Raw genomic sequence first — 18,894 nt, 5'->3', positions numbered from 1 at the left:
AAAATGTTTTAAAAAGATATAATCAAGTTTTTAAAGCTAAAAACGATAATTTTGGAAAACTAAAACGTTTTTTTTAATCCACTTTTTTTTAAAACATTTTAAATATCTAACCCAACCTTTTAAAACTAAAAAAAACAAAGGTGTATCAACACCATAAAATAAGAACAATGTCATCGCCTATTTGAAGTATAATATGATATTTACAGTTTTGACTTCTCTATCCCAAAACCCTTATAAGGCTTGTTGCCCTCTTTAATTATTTATCCCTACATTAGCAATTCATAATTCATTATGTTTCTCATTCACTTGACTTTTTTACAAGCTCAGCGAATTTTTAATCTTATCACAAGGTTTGTGGTATTTATTGTATATGATACAAGTACATATAAACATCCTTGCACAAGTTATTCCCTTTGTAATATTTAAATGATTTTTGAATAGTTAACAATATTGTTTATTGTACTAAAACAAAAATAAGACTTTGGAATACCTTTTTTTCCTTATTTACGTTTGGCATAAACCAAAGTCATCTATTAAAATAAGAATAATGTGTCAAAAACGGTCGGGATAGATCAATTGGTAGAGCAGAGAATTGAAAATTCTCGTGGCACGAGTTGAAATCCATAATTTTTAAAAATTGAAAAACTAAAAACAAAATCATTCTCAAACAAAGAATTCTAGATAAACCTAAACAGAGAACTTCACTGAGTAAATGATATGTTTGAATGAAAAAGGAATAAATGTAAGTAATCAAGATTTAGAATTTGACTTGAAAGAGGGGGAAGAAAGGAGGGGAAGATGCTTTTAGAATTTAAACTGAAACTGATTTCATCAATAGAGAGCAACTAGTAGTATTTACATTTCTCTTAACCCCCACACAAAGCCATACAGGGGAAGAATGGAAAAAAAGAAAAACACTAAACCTGAAAGAAATGAGAAATCGACATTCGAAAACAAATCATCAAATTCATCTAATTTTCCCTCTAATTGTACCAAATCTTGTCCCTTTCTTAAAACCTATATCATGATAGTTCCAATCTAAATCTCAACGGTCAATATGACCCAGTTGTTAAGTAGAGCTTGGAAATTGAACAAACCTTTTGTTTTCCATCCATATACAAAATGATTTGGTTTCTATGGCTGTTTGCACAAGTCAATGAGTCAACTCTTCACTTCCAATGCCTATACTAGACTTGTCCATCACACGTACATTATATCGTTCGTAAACTCGTGCACGGTTCTCTGCCCACCATTGCTCTGCTTGTTTCTCCGTAAATCGCTTCCGACTGCATCCAACATGAACCAGTCATGTAAAATTCAGAGAAAGTTTTGCATGGAGAAAAGATCATAAAGTAGTCGATGCTTGCATGATCGAATGTACGAACAAACAAAATCATAAGAAATGAAAAATAAAATCAAAGTATTCTTAAGTCACTACTATATCTAAGAAGTTCAAAGCTTAAGTTCAATGCTGCCTCTTGTATGAACTTAGCATTAACCATTGATTTGAAATGAGAAAGAAATAAATAAAGTAATGTTGCAAGAGTATGCGCATTTGATACTCAAAACTGGAAAAAACTCCACACTGTTTAGGCAAGATAAATGACAACCTAAGGTGGGGGAAGGGTAAAAGGCGAAAGAATAGTTCGCTCTGTGCCCACCGCACGGCTCTGTACCTAAGGTGGGGGAAGAGATTAACCCCCTCTGAAAGACGCTAATTACAAGAACTTCCCAATTATAAATGATCATAGAAATTGGATAACTGAAACAGAATTTGCAGTTGCTATGACATCACCAAGAAGCTCTAAACTGTAATTGATACTCCACACTTATGACATCACCATAACCAAACTTTCTCCAAAAAAAAAAAACACTGCTTCTAATATTGATGCAGGGAACTACACATTGTAGGTCTTGTTTGATAATAATTTTGTAGGTCTTGTTTTGAAAATAATTTTGTGTTTAGCTTTCTAATTTAAAATAGAGTTAGCCTACTACCTATTTAGGTCCTGTTTGATAAACATTTGATTCTTGATTTTTGAAAGTTGAGCATATAAACATCAGTTCTACCTCTAAGTTTTTTTGCTTTATTATCCACCCTCTACCGATGTTTTCAAAAACCAAGCCAAATTTGAAAACTAGAAATAAAATTAAAAAAAGAATGTAGTTTTTAAAAATCTGTTTTTGTTTTTGGAATTTGGCTAAGAATTAAATTATTTTCTTAAGATGAAACCCATCGTAAGAGATTGAGAAGAAATAGGCTTAATTTTCAAAAACTAAAAACCAAATGATTATCAAAGGGGCCTTAATAATCTTCTTTTTTATTTGTAAGAATAATTTTGAAGTCTGTTCTTTATTATCAAACAACCTGGAAGTATTCACAATCAAGAAATGGACGGCTGAGCGAACAAAAACTACTTAGTTATCATGAGTTTCAACCAGTAGGTCTCCTACCATGGACACCAGCAGCAGTATTTTATGGGAACTGGGTATAACATTGGGTAAAACATGCTTACCTGAAACGAACTCGCTTAAGATCCTTGACACCTCCTGGTTGTGAGGTGAGTGTAATATACACACCAGGCTCATCTTGCTCAACCCATTCTGCTTCTTGGCGAGTTTCAGTTTCTTTAATTCTATTTCCGTTCTTTGTTGAATCCAATTGACTCAATTTGCTTTGAGTTGAAGACTGGTTATTTGTGGTGCTCGATCCATTAGAAAGCAACTGGACACTTGAACTGTTTGAGTCTGTCTCTAAGGATGTTTCTTGACCACTTAATTGGTCTATAGAAGTGTTGATCAAATGATTGAAGGTGGGACCGGAGCTGAAAGAGGCAAGAGTTGATTTAATGTTACAAGCAGCTCCAACTGGCAGCCTCTCAGCCATTTCCTTCAGCTGTTCACCATCCGATAGAAAAAAAAAAAATTAGTACTCACTGACATTCTCGGATAACATTAAGGGAATAAGACTGAAATGTAACACATATCCTGAAAAAAATGGAGCAACTTGTTCGAGACATAATTTCAATTTTGAGTAACCTAGCTCATCAAAATAAATGCTTTGTTGGAATAGAACACACAACACAGGCAAGATAACTTGGATTTCTTAAAGATGATGAACTAAACTTGGATCAAACAACTGAAAAAAATGACAAATGAAAATAAATGGAAAAACAGTTAGAAAATTTGTGACCAGGACACAAACGTCCGAGAATAAAAATAAATGGAAAAAAGAACAAAAAAAAACAAGCTCGACAACTTAGAGTTTTTTAATTAACAATTAAAAAGTGCAGTTCCTAAAATTTATTCTCAGGATTATTAGTAACGAAACCAAAATATGTTTTTTTTTCTTTCTTTACTCCTGGAAATCAACATGTGTTAGAAATCATGGGCAGGATACACTTTAACAATTCAATTACTTCAGAGTTCAAATCATGTACTCCTTTCCTTTTTCTTTCTTGGTTTTAGAACTACAAGCCTGAATCATCGTTAATGTACTGCTGTTGGAGGTAGATAGTTTACATAATATAAGTGCTTGTTAGGTAGGGAATTATTAGGGAATTATGTTCTCAGATTAATTGAGTTTAGCAAATATAATACCTATTTGTGCAGTCATATAATGGGAATCATGACTTTAGTAGAATAGCTCATTAAAAAAACCAACTTACTTGCGCAGTTAGTGACTTGATCACTTCTTTGGCTGCATTACATCTTGCAGCCTCCTCACTTGCTATTGATATTGCTTCCTTCAACTGTTTACTTGTTCTTTCTAGCTCAACTTCTTGAAGTTGTGCCTTGCGTGTAAGGTTTTCAACCTGAGAATATTCGGTTGAGAAAACTTATTCTCTAACACTATATTATTTAGTCTATTATTTCCCAAATGATTTTTTAGATAAGACTATTGGTAAAATTGGACCAAGAAGTAGAAGAGGGATACACCAAATAGTGTGTCCTGTTGAGTATAGAAAATGAAATAATCATATGCCAAAGACAACACTATCAGAAGATTACGGGTATACTCCTCTATTGTAAACCGTTTCATGCACAAATTTGTATTGATAAGGATACACCTTGATTAAAGAAAAAAACAATTATAATATTAAGGAAATGCCCTGTGAATAAATTTGGGATTTTCTTCTGTCATTTATTAATAATGTTAAAAACAACAATAATGATAATAATGATATAGTAACAAACAGGAAAACAAGGGGTAAGGAATAAGGCATCAACATCCCCAAGGGGTTGCCAGATTGGCTAAGGCCCGTGGTCTCCAAGTAACACCTACTTAGGAGACGCATATTTGAACTTTAGGGTGAGCTTAATAAGGAAAATTCTTGAAGTCCCCAAAGTTTGGGCCTTGGAACAGGCATGGACTTTCAAAAAGAAAAATTAAGGCATCAACGAAATTGAGGTCAAAGAAGATTGCAAAAAATACCAAGAGTTTGGCATTAATATTAAAAGCAAAAAAATATGTTTGAAGAGCAGTTTTTTCTTGTACATAATTTTGGGTATTCAAGCCAATTAATGAGCACCTCAATTCATCCTACAAGACAACCACCCTCCAACACATTTTACATAGGAAAACCCATAGGATATCCTAGATAAGTTGTCATCAAGTCTATGATCTTAAAAGCATTCGGATTTACAATTTGGAGATTTCTTCATGAAGAGAATGTTCTTTGGAGAATGCTTATTGATGCCAAGTACTATGAATTTAGTAATGGGAGCAACTGGCCTACCCCTATTCGCCATGGCACTTGTAAGTCCCCTTGGCGCTTTATTTGTCAGACTATTGACTCAACGACTCCTCATGTACAGCAATGTCTTGGTAATGGAATCTTTATTTCCTTTTGGAAAGACTCTTGGCTCAGTTGTCGTGTTATTTCCACTATTTTTCCTCAACATTTTCGTCTTGCTCTTCATCCTAATGACACCAAGGCTACTGGCTAATGCATAGGTTGCAGACTCATAAGCTTGGGATTTGCGTCATCGTTGTAATCTTAATGAGTTGGAGGTAGCTGAATGGGCTAACCTTTCTCATTTCTTGTCTTCAGACAGGGTTTGTTCATCACCTCATACTTGGTCCTAGCCTTTGGATGTCTTTGAGTTTTCCTCTTAAGTCTCTCATGGGTGATTTGATGGGCACTCTTGATTCGGTTTTTAAAGATCTTTATTCAGTTATTTGGTCTGATCATTACCCTAAGAAAATTTAAATTTTCCTTCGGGAGCTAAGTCTTGGCATTGTTAGAACATCTGATCGACTCCAATGACAAATGCCTTATATGCAACTTTCTCCTTCTTGGTGTGTTGCCTGAATTTGGTGCCGAGAAAAGGACAGACATAACAATGGGGGCTTTTTGGCTGCTTAAGTTGGGGGCTTTTAGCTGGTCCTTGCCTTTTCCTAACAATATTTTTTATCTTCTTGCTACTCTTTTAGTGAGACATTCATTTGGTGGTGTTAAAAGGACTCTTTGGTTGGCTCTCAATCGAGCATTTCTTTGGCACTTTGGAGCAAGCTTAATGGTCGTCTTTTCATGGACTCCTTCACCTCTCTTGATCACTATCTGGAATATGTTCTCTCTATCGTTTTTCTTTCTTTCTTTCTTCCTTTTTTTTTTTTTTTCAATTTTTGGGTGCAAATCTGGCACTATTTTGTCCATTATAGCAGCTTATCTAATCTCCAATTGGAGAGCTTTGTTTTAATCACTGATAGGTGTTGGAGTTTTTACTCCATTTTATTTTATTAATAAATGAAATTGTTTCTTTTTTTTTAATGAAAATAAAATTTCATTGAATAAATGAAAAGAGACTGATGCTCGAAGTACAAGAGAACAATAACAAGTACATATGCAAATACAAAAGAAGAATTGGGACAACATCCTTCTAAATAAATAGACTAAGTTGGAAAAACAAAAAGCATTCCAATTTAAACATAAATCTTGAATTGAAAATTTTTTCAGAGAAAAAAAAGACTTGTAAAGGGAGCTCCTGATTCATCTTGGAAGACTCTGAATTCTTTCAAACCAAATTTCAGTGAGGATTGAATTGTCTGGGTACAATTTGGTCAATTTTCCCTTGGACTAGTGAGCCAAACTATGGTTCCAGCTTCTATAATCAACACAAACCTTGAGGTAAGAGATATATGGATAATCCCTTCTTCAAAGTCTCCCATTGCAATAGGTGGTGCTAAGCGTTTAAGATCCCAAAAAGTTCATTTGTCTCGAGGATTTGCTTATTCCTATACAAACACTGCTGGTTATCTCTTCATGAAAAATGTTGAAGTGCAATTGAGATGAATGGAGAGCGAAAAACAATTAAGGGTCTTTGACATCTTTGAATTGTCTTAGTTCCATACATGACATTTCTTGGGGTTGGAGCTATTTTTTAGACGTTTGGCATTTTGGTCGTTCGTTAGAGGGATACTAATAGTATGATCAAGGAGTTCCTCCTCGATCTGCCTCGTGGGGAGAAGGGTCGCTTCTTATGGCTTGCTGGGATATATATGATTTTATGGATTTGTTGGGGTGAGCGGAATGATAGGACTTTCAGAGGGGGATAGGGACCTTAGTTTTTTTTTATTATTATTATCTTAGTATAGAAACAACTGCTTTCATTGAGAAAAAATGAAAGAATACAAGGGCATACAAAAATAAATTTTAAAAAAAAAAAGCCCATAGCATCTCCTCTAAAGAAAGGGTTTCCAACTAGGTAAGATATTACCTGGAGCGTAATTACAAAAAACCTTAAGCCCAAAGAGAAACATGAAACATCACCAAAGACCAAACCTCACTAGGGACCTTAGTGAGAATTGGTCTCTTGTTCGCTTTCATGATTCTTTGTGGACTTCAACTTCAAAGACCTTTTGTAACTACTATAAAGACATTATTTTGCATAGCTAGAGTCCTTTCCTATAGAGAGATGTCTTTTTTTGTGGGCTTAGTTTTTTTAAGCTCATGTATTCCTTCATTTTTTTCTCAATGAAAATTTTTGCCTGTAAAAAAATACATGACATTTCTAGGGGTAGGAGCACCCTAAAGAAAGGGAAGACCATTCCTCTGATTCTCTCAGTTGAGAAAAGCCCTTTCAAAGTTCATACCTAGATCTCCATTCCAGCATTTTCTGATGGATATACCCCAGCATTTTCTAAACAAATTAGAACAAGAAAAGGATCGAGGAGAAGTTATGCTCAGAAAAGAACAGACGTACATGTACCAGTGATAACAAGAAAAATACACTGCCACTTCCAAAACGTCATTGCAGTTTTAACTAATCAAATCACATAAATGCCAATAAGGGACTAAAAGCAGTAAAAAATAAAGAAATTACCTGAGCCCTTAATCTAATAACCTCCTGGCTAAGTCTGGTGTTTGTGCTTTTAGCATCATTCACTGCAATCCTTGGAGAGGTAAGTCCTCCAAGAGTAGGAGTAGGAGTAGTTGATCGTGGAGGGCTGGGGCGCCTAGATATTGGAGATGTAGCTCGAGAAACAATTCTAGATCCAGGAAGAGATGCAGCAAAGAACTTCTTTGAAGATCCAAAGACCGGGTTGAAAGATTTAGAGATATTAAGAGCTCCCCGCTGAGAGCCTCCACTAGGAATTGGTGAGACCCTACTGCTGCTAAATTCTAGTTTCTTGTTTTTCTTTGAAGACTGACTTTCCACCTGCTTGAATGATTCAACAGAAGGAAGCCTGGCTAGTTGAGACCGAGATTTCAAGTCCAACTTATCATTTTTGTTCACAAGTTCAGTTGATCCCTGATTAAGGCTTCCTCTTCTGCTCAGTGAAGACTGGGAAGAAGCGTCCATTTCAATAAATTTTTTTAGTTTATGATAGCAATTATCACAAACACGATATGCTTTGTTGGGGTTTGGTGCCATTGAAGCCTTGAGAGACTTCTTACTGCTGCAAGAATGACAAAAGACAAGACCGCAGTTATAACAGTTGTGGCGTTTCCTTTTAAAGTTAAATGGTAGACGGCAACCAGAACACATGGATTGATCAACACCTGAAACCCACTTATGAAGGCAAATAGCTGCGGTGAAATTGGTGCCACAAGCAATACTTTTAACTTGCTTATCTTTAAGAGCCTCAACTAACGTCGGAGTATTTCTATCATCAGTGCTGCCATGACCTAAACGACCATTCGCCCCCTTGCCCCATGTGTAAACCTCAGTTCTAGAAGTCAAAACAGCAACATGGTAAGCACCACAAGCCAGCTCCTCCACAAAGCTTTTTGAGAGTTTTCCTTCAACTCGTGCTGGAAGCTTTCCATCTGCCTGAGGATTCCCTAGCTGACCATAAACAGGGCTTCCCATAGTGTAGACATGGCCAGAATTTGTAAGTGCTACCGTTAAACTATGTCCACAAGCAACTTGACAAAAGTTCGGTTCAACAAGAGCAGCAACACAAGTAGGCACAAGCCTTGCCTCTTTATCACCATGCCCTAGCCGACCTTTATCTCCATCCCCCCAAGTAAACAGCTTCCCTGAAGAGTTGCTATTCGAACCTGGATTTCCAATTATAACTTCTACAACTGCAGCTGTATGCCAAACACCACAAGCAGCTCGGACAGTACGTAGACCTTTGAGAGACTCCACTTCTCTAGGTATTGAAATGCTGTCTCGATCTCCATGACCAAGAACACCAAATGTGCCATCACCAAATGTAAATAATTTTCCAGCAGATGTCACCAGTGCTGTATGCCAAGGTCCACAAGAGATAGATGATACATGTAGGCCGTGTAAGGGGCCAGTTACTCGTTTTGGAACCCAGTGACTTACTTCTTTTCCATGCCCAAGAAGGCCAGAATTATAGGTGCCATCACCCCATGTATACAGATCACCAGACAGTGTAACAGCACACGTATGATATTCACCACAAGCTACTAGCTCAATGTTTAAATTACCGAGGGCGTCGATAAGCTTTGGATGATGAGCATCAGAATCTCCTCCATGCCCAAGCCTGCCTCCGTATTCCTCGCCCCAGGAGAAAACTTCACCTTGCTTGGTCACCAAGGCAGCATGACGATTACCACAGGCAATGTTTTGTACATCAAGTACTACTACAGACTCTAAGGCTTTTGGCAGCAAAGAATCCATTTTGCTATCAAAAGAACTTCCAACTCGACGAGTTCCACCACCAAGGACACCTTCACCAGTTCCTTCCCCCCAAATAAAAACATCCCCCAAGGCATCACAATCATCATTTCCTGAACCTTGGCTTGATGAGCTGACAGCACTAGATAGACTAACCCTAAAAGCATCCATTGGAACTGCTTTCATGTGCCCATGCAGGCTATCTGAGCCTCCAGATGACAAAGAATGAACGGAACCACTTGCAGAATCTGAGTGGAAGAAACCTTTAGGAGGAATATTATACAACATTAAATCTGATAAAGCCTTATCCAAACCATATTTTGGAGGACTTCCATAAGGACTGTGAAGTCTAATATGCTCTCCACCTTCCTGAAAATTTATGTAATAATATATATTACTTTAATTCAATTTGAAAATTCTGAGAAGAATTGGAATACTAAAGAAATATATACCTTCTGCAAGCTGTCATTGCTGCTAAATGGGGAATGCAGGGGAGAACTTCTTTGTGTAAATGTTCTAGGACTATTTACTTCAGACAGCATCCCATCACTCCGTGATTCAGTTCTCCACTTTCGATTATGGATACGCGAAATTAATGCTTTTAAGCCACTAAACCAAACCTCAGTTTCGTCTTTATCCTTGCATATCTAGTATATCATTAATAAGAACCCATAGAGTTACTCATATACCAGCTCTTATAGAACACCAAAGAGCATCAAAAGAAGAAAAAGTTCAGTACTACTGTAAATAAGTGAAAGAAAGGCTAACCAAATCAAGCGATCTCTCATTATATATTAGAGAAAATGATTGGCATTCCTTCTCAGGCCGGGGATATCTTTGAAAGATAGGCTGAAAAAAATTAGAACTGCAATTAATTAGTACATTTCAGGAATACAACTTATTGCTTGCCCCATAGAAATAGGCTTTTAAGGTCGCTGATATAGAGGTTCCATCTTCATCATTCATATAAGAATACATAGGAATATATGGGAAGAATATCATAAGCTGTCAAAATGGAGGTGATTGATGTGGATGTTATCTTTACCAATCAAGACGCCTGTCACTAGTCTCCTTATAGAGCATGCTGACTAAACACATCTACAACTAACACAAACAAGAATGGGCCAAGAGGATCTATTGCCTGATATCTATGGAAAGCCTTAATAAGACCTGTAGGCTTACCGATTACAAGCAATGAGAAAAAAGTGTTTGATATACGACCTTAAATCCTGTAGGTGCATCTTCTGCCAAACCCTTTCCTAAGCACTTTGAGGAGAAAATTCCAGTCTACCGTACCATATGCTTTCTTCTTCTTCTTCTTCTTCTTTTTTTTTTTTTTTAATTATTATTATTATTATTAGGGTAATTGTTTTAAAGAGTAAAACTGCTGAAAATATTTTCAAGTATAGCAAAATGTCACTGTCTATCAATAATAACATCCACGAAGAATAGTTATTTACACATGTAGACCCGCAAATGATAATTATTTTCGATAAGAGCAAATGATAATTACTTTGAATTGGATACTCAAAAATCGTAGTTAATTTATTTAAATTGCAGACTCGCAAATAATAATTCTTTTGAATTGAAAACTTACAGTCCGTTGCCCAGAAATAATTCTAGAGACGTGGCTTAGTTTAAGGTGCTTCTCCTCTTTCCCAGAGAACCATATCAAAATAGACTCATCCTGAAACCATAAAGATATTACTCAGATATTTGCAATGGGAGTGCAAGTGAAATTCAGAACGATGGCTAATTCAGTATCCACCAATAACAACCACAATCACACAAAGACGAGATTACAGTTACATTATTAAAAAAATAAATAAAGCTATATGCATTCTTGCATGATACTTATGAAAAGTAGTGATGCATGAAGGTGGAGTCCAAAAAAATACCCCAATCCAAGGTCTCCCAAAGCTCAAATCCTACTCCTAGGCCTTCCATTTATGAGAATGGAATATTTGCCACTTTGATGCAACTCCAAATCCAATATCTCCATTTATACCCAAAATCTTTCTTTGCGGGGACTTTGTCAAGAAAGTTCTAATTCATGTGGTCAGAAGTTCTCTCAAAGACAATCTTAAAGATGACTCCCTCTTCTATAATTCCCAATAGCCTCATTAGCAATAAGGGTCTAGTCAATGCCTTCCCGCAATGAGAGCACCCTATGAAATAGAGATTGTCCAAGAGAGAACCTTTTTCAATTTGCTAGCCAACACCTTAGCTATTGTGACAACCCAAGTTTTCTGGGAAAAATTTATTTAATTTTCTTGAGTTGTGATGTGAGAAAAAAAACAGAGTTATCGTACTTCAATAATTCAATTGCAAATTAGTATGGCAAGGAACTAGGAGTTTTATTTAAATTAATTGAAGGATTTGGAAGGGTTGGTTTTTATTTGAATTTGATTTGGATTTAAATCAATCGGTGAATTTATATTTGGAATTGAGTAATTGGATTAAGATAATTTTTTAGTTGGAAGATGGTTGAGATTTGGCTTTTGGAATCTAATGTGGGGGATTTCGGAAGTTGGAAAAGGAAAAGAAAAGAAAACGGGTGTGTATATATATATAGGGTTTTGGAGAGAGGAAAATAATATATGTGTGTGTTATCTTCTCATGGAGTGTGCAAAGCAAAAGGACAAGAAAGAGAAGGAAAAAAAACTCTTCCCTCCTTCCTCGTGAATAGCAACGCCGAACCCTTCCCCCATTGTTCTTTTTTCTTTTTTCTTCTTTCCTCTACCGTTCATAACTCGGACCGCCCACACGCCTCACCACCGGCCTTCGACTGAAAGCCTCATCAGCCGCCACCATTTGTGCGGCCAGTTCCACCGGTCACAGTTTGACGCCGTTCCGCCGCACCATCCCGACGTCCGACGCCGTTCCGAACCCAAGTTGCTAAGTTGCTTGGGTTTAAATTTGAGGTAAGTGGTTTACTACCGATTGTCCTCGAACCCAAGTTGGTGTTAAGATTATGTTTGCACGGAGGGCTTGTTTCTATTGTGATGGAATGTTCTGCCATGATTGATTGATTGATGACTGTTAAGTCTTTGGTTCAAATTTCGTCGACCAATCCTTCCTAATTCACATCTTTGTTGAAAGAACTTCTTTTGTAATTCGTTACATAAGGATTCTGAAAATACCAGATCTCTGCCTACATAAGAAAATAGTTGATAAAACTCCAAAATGGCATTTCTTTTTATCCATTTTTTTCTCCTTGTCATCAGGAAAGACAAAAAAATTTCAAGGTAGCAAACATTCCCGAGAATTTCTCTTAGATTTGAACCCATAGCTGATGATAGAACTAGAATAGATATTTTATGTTTCCTACTCACACGAGCCCATATCCTTGCTTTTTGATCAATCTCTAATTCTAATCTTCCTCTCCAATCAGATATTATGGTGCCGATATAGACCGAAATTCCGTTATGGTCCAATTATGACTGGTAATAGATACCGGGGCTTTGCAATATTTGACTAATCACAATTCTGTACAGTTTATTTACTTCCAATTATGACTGGTAATAGATACCAGGGCTTTGCAATATTTGACTAATCACAATTCTGTACAGTTCATTTACTATAGAAGTTCCCAGGGAATTCATTAGAGGAATGTTTTCAATAAAAATTGTTATAAGTTTGGACAGTGTATGTTGCATGTTGGATTGATGGTGACTGTTAGCATCCCTATCAGATTGTATTCATTCCCGAAACAGGCCTTTTCCACATAACCCACATAAAAAGGGAATCTTTTGTGCGGCGAATGACAAGAAGAAAAAACTTGACAATGCTTCCGCATATTTCTTTTTTTTCTTACGTTTGCAAGTCTTAGCTTTGTAATTAAACTTTTAAATTCTTTGGGTATTTTTTCCCGTTTTGTTTTTTTCTTTGTTTTTCCTAAATTTATTTTTAAGTAAGGTTAGAGGTACCCCAAACAGAGATTTTATGTTATAGGTTTTATAATAAAAATTTGTTTTATTCTTTTGAATTTAATCAAAATTTTGTGAAAATGTTGTTTTAAGGTTTATGCGTGCATATGGTAGTGGTCCGATTCCCATCCTGGAAAATCAGGTCGTTACAGCTAGATCTTATACACAATTGTAACAAGGTTGATGGGTCTAAAGTCTTAACCCTATTTATAAACATCAATAAATACTCTGCAAGCTACAGACTTGGCAACACCAACTCAATGTATTAGTCATCAGTGCCTCTCTAATGCCAAGTCCACAATTAGGTAGAGCATTAAATGCACTCCTTTTGCTCATTTGTTTCTTTTTAATATGCAGTATCAAGGATAGTTATAACGACATCATAATCAACTTCAACAAATTCAGATCATGGTTGTATCCATAAAATAGGTAAAAAGAAAAATACACCGGAAGAAAAACCCATATGTTTGATACTAAGGCCATGTTTGGGAGTGATTTTGAAATGGTTAAAATCACTTTTGTCATATTTAAAATCACTTTGAAACACACCTTCTGATCACTTAAAATCAATTCGATGTTCAATTTTATACTTTTAAACGCAATTTCATACTAGTAAACTTGGTTTTGAATTATTAAAGGCATTTTTCGAGTGATTTTAACCACTTCAGAATAACTCTCAAACATGCCATAATTATATATGAAATAGAAGATAATACAAATAGAAGTAGTTGCACAGTTATGCACTTAAACATTACACTCTTGTACGCTCTTGTATTCCTTTTTTCATCTGGAGAAAACAAGACTGTACTCACATTGGAAAGGCGGAAAGGACAAAACTTTGGCTTCCCCCTTCTTCCATACTTGAGTAAGTAGGCTCCTTTCTTCAAAGCAGTAATAGCCTTTAAGAATAATAAAGAGGCAAAAATACTGTACTTAGCAACATTACCGAATTAACTTTGAGTTAAAATATTATCATAAAGCATGGGGAATCTATCACAAAAGTCTTGTGTGCTCGTCTATATAGAAATTTTATAAAAGGGAAATTGGAGTTAGATTAATCAAGGACAGAACTAGCAATAATATGGAAAACCTATATTTTAAAAAGGAAACAACACTTCTCATTAATGAATGAAAGAGTACAAGATAAAGTAAAAACAGACTGACAAGGTGTCTAGAAAGAGACAATTGAAAGCAAAAATGTACACAAGATAAAGGAGCAAAAACGCATAAAATTACTAAAAAAAGAAAACCCAATTGTTGGAAATATCTTGGAAAGAATAGCCCTCAAAAGCTGTTGGGAGGGAACACCATCAGTAAGCTTTGATCTTGATAAGCTCAAAGCCATATAACCATGATTTATCTATCTAAAAAATTCTTTGGTCATGCTCTAACCAAGTGTCTGAGAGAATAGTTTCAGAAGCATTAATCTAAAGAAGCTCGCCTTTGTTTCGAACCAACTTGCTAGCAACTCATTGAGATTCTCCCTTAGACAAACAATTCTAAGATTTGGTCAATCACGCTTGGATACCACCACACTTGGAGCATAAAACACAGAGAGAAAATAGGTGGGAGATTACGTGAACCATCTGAACAAAGGAGTGACAGGACCATTCTGGAGATAGAAGCAAACCTCCACTTTCTCAGCTTCATCTAAACCTTCTCCAACATTGAGGACCAACCAAGACAAAGCTTTCTTAAAACTATCCCAAGAAACATGCACAAAAACCAAACAAGAAGCCTCGATATTGAAAGCCTAAATCTTCACAACTCATAAAGATAGCCATCATCTGCATTAATCTATGACCACCATGGATTTCAAAAGGTCAATCTTAAGTTTAAACTCTAAAGCCAACTCAAAGGTCTTCGTCAATTTAAGCAGGTGCCAATTATACTATTGTCTAGGACAAAAGGAGCAGGTGTCATTTTATTTTTTATATAAAGGAGAAACCATTCAGTGATGTGATGAAAAGGACACAAAAGAAGTTCCAATCTCTGATGATTACAAATAATACCTCCATTGATAAACAAGGGTAGATAATCTATAATTATAAAAAGAAGTAAACAATTTGCTCACGTGATAGCTCAAATAGATGTAGATTCTACAAAGCAAGCAACGTCACAATTCTTGTCCATGAAGATACAAGCGTTGTGCCCCAACCAAAGTTTCCAAAAGGCAATCCGAAAGTGATTCGGCCAAAGGATCTGTTTATTCTTTTTGTATGAATGGTCCAATAGTAATAGGGAGAAAAGAGAAGAAAAATAACCGGGCATTGAAAATTCCCATCTGAAGGTGCCTTGAAGATATTTCCAAAATTTTGTAGCAAAGGCACAGCTGCTAAAAGGTGAATTTCCATTTTAGTATTGGATCAACGCATGGGACAGCAGCTAGGAGATAAATAAAGCCAAAGGAATCTTCTTTGTAGCTTGTCGAAAGTGTTAATGCAAGAGTGATTGAGCTCCGAAATAAAGAGAAAAAAAAGCTTAACCTTTTTTTAATAGCATCCTGACCATACATGATGCTGAAACCCTGTTTCTGAGCTTTGATCATTGGAGGAATGGACCATTGACAAAGATTTAGATGGAAATGAGCCATCTTTTTCTGAATTTCAGCACCATATATCCTCTCTGGCAGAGGCATTAAAGGGCTGTAAAAGGGAGCATAAGGTGGCCCAATCTGCAATTTCACCCTCCATAAGTTTCTTCTCAAGTGGAGATTGCAAGATTCAGCGTGAATGTTCCATGAGTCAGCAATAGTGGCTACTTTCTTGAGAGAGATCATAATCGAGAAAATTGATATTGCAGGCTTGTATTCCCCAGCCACACATCCTTCCAAAAGAAAGAAGGATTACCCACCTTGGCTATATGATGGATTTCCAGGTGTCATTAATTTTTTATAAGAAACCATTTCATTTATAAATGAAATATTTAAAAAGAGTACAAACAGATAAACCATATAAGGGATACATGAAGATCCTTGGGGAGACCCTAGGCAAATGAAAAAGAAACCAAAACTAAGGGAAATGGGATAACAAACGGGAGAGAAAAACATAAAAATGTAAGATGGATTATCAATTTACGATCCCCAATACAAGACCAAACAAAACAACAATCAAAGGAACATCAAACCAGAGCACCCTATCAACAAAGAAAAGTCAAACCAACTCAATTTCCTTCTAGGATGATACTCTGGAAACCACATTTTTCGTCTACTGGTCTTGGGTTTAGCCAGTTACAAAAGAACCCAAAAAGGAGATAAACAGCCCCAATGAAGAAGGGAGAGAATAGAACGCGAATTACATCACATCGATAGTGACCCCACTCAAAGCAAAGACAGCTTTTTTCTCATAGAAGATCGAGCATTCCAAATTTTTTATTTCTCCAATGCATTTCCTTTGTTTCACAACAACAAGAATAGCCATAATACAAAATCCATTATCTCTTAACCATGGTGCCAATACCGTTTGCACTCTGAGGCCTGCTTCAGATCGATTCAATTCACAATTTTCCATAAGTTGGGCTATTTTCATCATATTTGCAAGCCTAATGGGCACCTAGCACTCAAATTTCGCCTTGATCCAAGGAATCAGCCCATTCATGAACATCTCTTCCAACACTTCATTCGACAATTGCGGCAATGGCACTACCAACTTATCAAAGGGGTTCTAATATTCCTCAACCGTCGTTTCATGTTTGATTGCCAAAAATCGTCCACAAATTGATCCTTCCCTCGACAATCAAAACCGTACCAATATCCTTTTCTTCAACTCTTGCCCATCTTTGAACGATTCTCGTTCCTCCTTCGCCTGTACCAGTTGAGAGCAACTCCATCGAAACTAAAAACTGCCACAATTAACTTCTTCGATTCTGTCAACTTATGGATCTTGAAGTAGTGATCTGCACGAATCCGAATCCGAATCAGTTTCACAAAAAATCGGCATTTCCACTTTCTTAAACTTACTTTGATCCTGTGTAACATCTCCGGTTTCCATCTTCACTTCAGCCAACAAATTCGGTGTTTCGCCGGTCTCCTCATTTACTTTAGTTCTTCGGTTGACTCATCAATCACAGCAAATGCCGATGTATGAACCTTAGCCACTTCATTGGCTATCATCGCCAAGATCTTCCGCCTATCCTCAGCATTCGTTGTTGTTTCTCAACCTGAATGTTGAGCCATTCCACATTCTTCCCTAACGACACCAAAGTCTCTTCGATCACCGGCAATTTATGAGTATTCACTCGCATTCCGGTTACATCACATCAATTCGTTCCTCAATCCTTGTTTGTGCCATTTTCTCGATTCTCCTCAGAGTGCTTGCTCTAATACCAATCTGATAAGAATCGATTATCGAACGTCTTATTGAATTCAAGAAACCAGCCCTAAGACAATTACAAGTCCCCTAACCTCACAGAAGCTTGAGAACTCCCCCTTCCCCTCACTCACGAGAAGAACACTAACCTCAAAAACTAACTTTCTCTCCTACCCTAACTCACCACAATGGCATTAGACCGTTGATGCGACACTCCCTAGATATACACACCCAACAAAATCCCTATATCACATTTTGATTTCTGATGCGAGTATAACTTGATTGAACTAGAGAAAGAGATGTCAAAAGAGAAGGGAGCTAACAATTGGCAGCAACACAAGGCAAAACCCAAAAAAAAAAAAAACAAAGGCGACTAACGTGAGCATCTGACAGGATAATTATAGGAAACAGAAGGTTAATGATGCAAACGAGAGCAAAAATAAGCACAATATCACAACTTAAGCATAAAATATAGGCATTTTCCTGAAACTCGAATTACACAGATAACTACGTAGAAACAGAACAAAAGGATTGAAGATGTAAAAAAAAGCACCTGCTCGACATCTCTCTCGACGGCGCCAGTCCTACTAAGATCCTGAACCATCCTATCCATCCCGGACGAGAAAACGCCGCCTCGTTACCACTTCCTAAATCTCGTCACTAATCTCTAACACCTCATCCATTTTCAAAACGAAAACCTTCCATTCATGAACCCGTTCAGTCCACTCGAACACTCCGACAAAACCTCTCAAATCCAGACACAGACTAAAGCTAAAACTCCATCAATCAATCATCACAACAACCACTCCGTCGGTCCACGTACAGTAATCGTCCAGCTAGAGATATAATCAACAGTGCTGGCTCTCTACAAAGCAAGCACTAAAGGCTCAAGCAAGAAAGGAAACTAACACAGTGAAGACTGTCAAGGCGTGGACCCAAGTAAGACTCCAAAATCCAGCTGCTCCCCTTTTCTTCAATCCTCCTGCAAACCCCAATTGATCGGAAAATTGTGACGAAACTCGAAGCAATCAGATGGTGAAGACGCCGTGGGCTTGAGAAAGCTTCCGAGGAAGAAAACAAGAAACAATGTGGGAAAAACGAGGAAAGGAAAGGGATGATTCAACTCCAATTTCATGGAATTGGAATTGGAGGGGTGAGGCAACGGCAGTGAAGGAGAGAGAAGAATCGGAAATTTGGAATAGAGTAAAGCAAAAATGGTGGCTCGAGAGAGAGCTGGGATTAGAGGGTGATTGGGTTAAATGTCCTTATAGAAGTTTCATTGGGGCAAAATGGGAAACACATTAACTTTACACTCCTATCATAATTATGGTGTCCTAGACATTAATTTAATTCCATTTGACTTTTCAAAAAATTTAATAAGCAAACTGTTCTTGAAACTTTTTTTTTTCTTTTATGTTTTAAATTCTCCAAAAGTTTTATTTGTATATTTAGACTTTAAATTGGTTCAAAATAAATGTTTTTAAAGAATGATTAAGGGAAAGTGATTACAAATATGAGATTCGATTTAAAGATAAAGTGATCGAACACAGTATATTCTAGAA

At 36.6% G+C, this 18,894-nt stretch overlaps 1 protein-coding gene across 1 annotated transcript; it reads right to left on the bottom strand.

The window, feature by feature from the left end:
• Positions 1–802: 802 nt before the first annotated feature.
• LOC120071699 (PH, RCC1 and FYVE domains-containing protein 1) lies at positions 803–18,630 on the bottom strand. Its single transcript, XM_039024081.2, has 9 exons — positions 17,886–18,630; positions 13,838–13,924; positions 10,694–10,783; positions 9,865–9,945; positions 9,549–9,743; positions 7,327–9,465; positions 3,669–3,815; positions 2,517–2,896; positions 803–1,286 (listed from the first exon to the last, which is right to left on the bottom strand). Exons 1-9 carry the CDS (start codon positions 17,943–17,945, stop codon positions 1,154–1,156), a joined length of 3,312 nt encoding a protein of 1,103 aa, XP_038880009.2. The 5' UTR covers positions 17,946–18,630; the 3' UTR covers positions 803–1,153.
• Between the last annotated feature and the right edge of the window lie 264 nt (positions 18,631–18,894).

This window comes from Benincasa hispida, chromosome 2, assembly GCF_027475165.1.
Source record: "Benincasa hispida cultivar pf3 chromosome 2, pf3_genome.v1.1, whole genome shotgun sequence".
Taxonomy (NCBI): Eukaryota; Viridiplantae; Streptophyta; class Magnoliopsida; order Cucurbitales; family Cucurbitaceae; genus Benincasa; species Benincasa hispida.
This window is presented reverse-complemented; position numbering and strand designations above follow the sequence as displayed.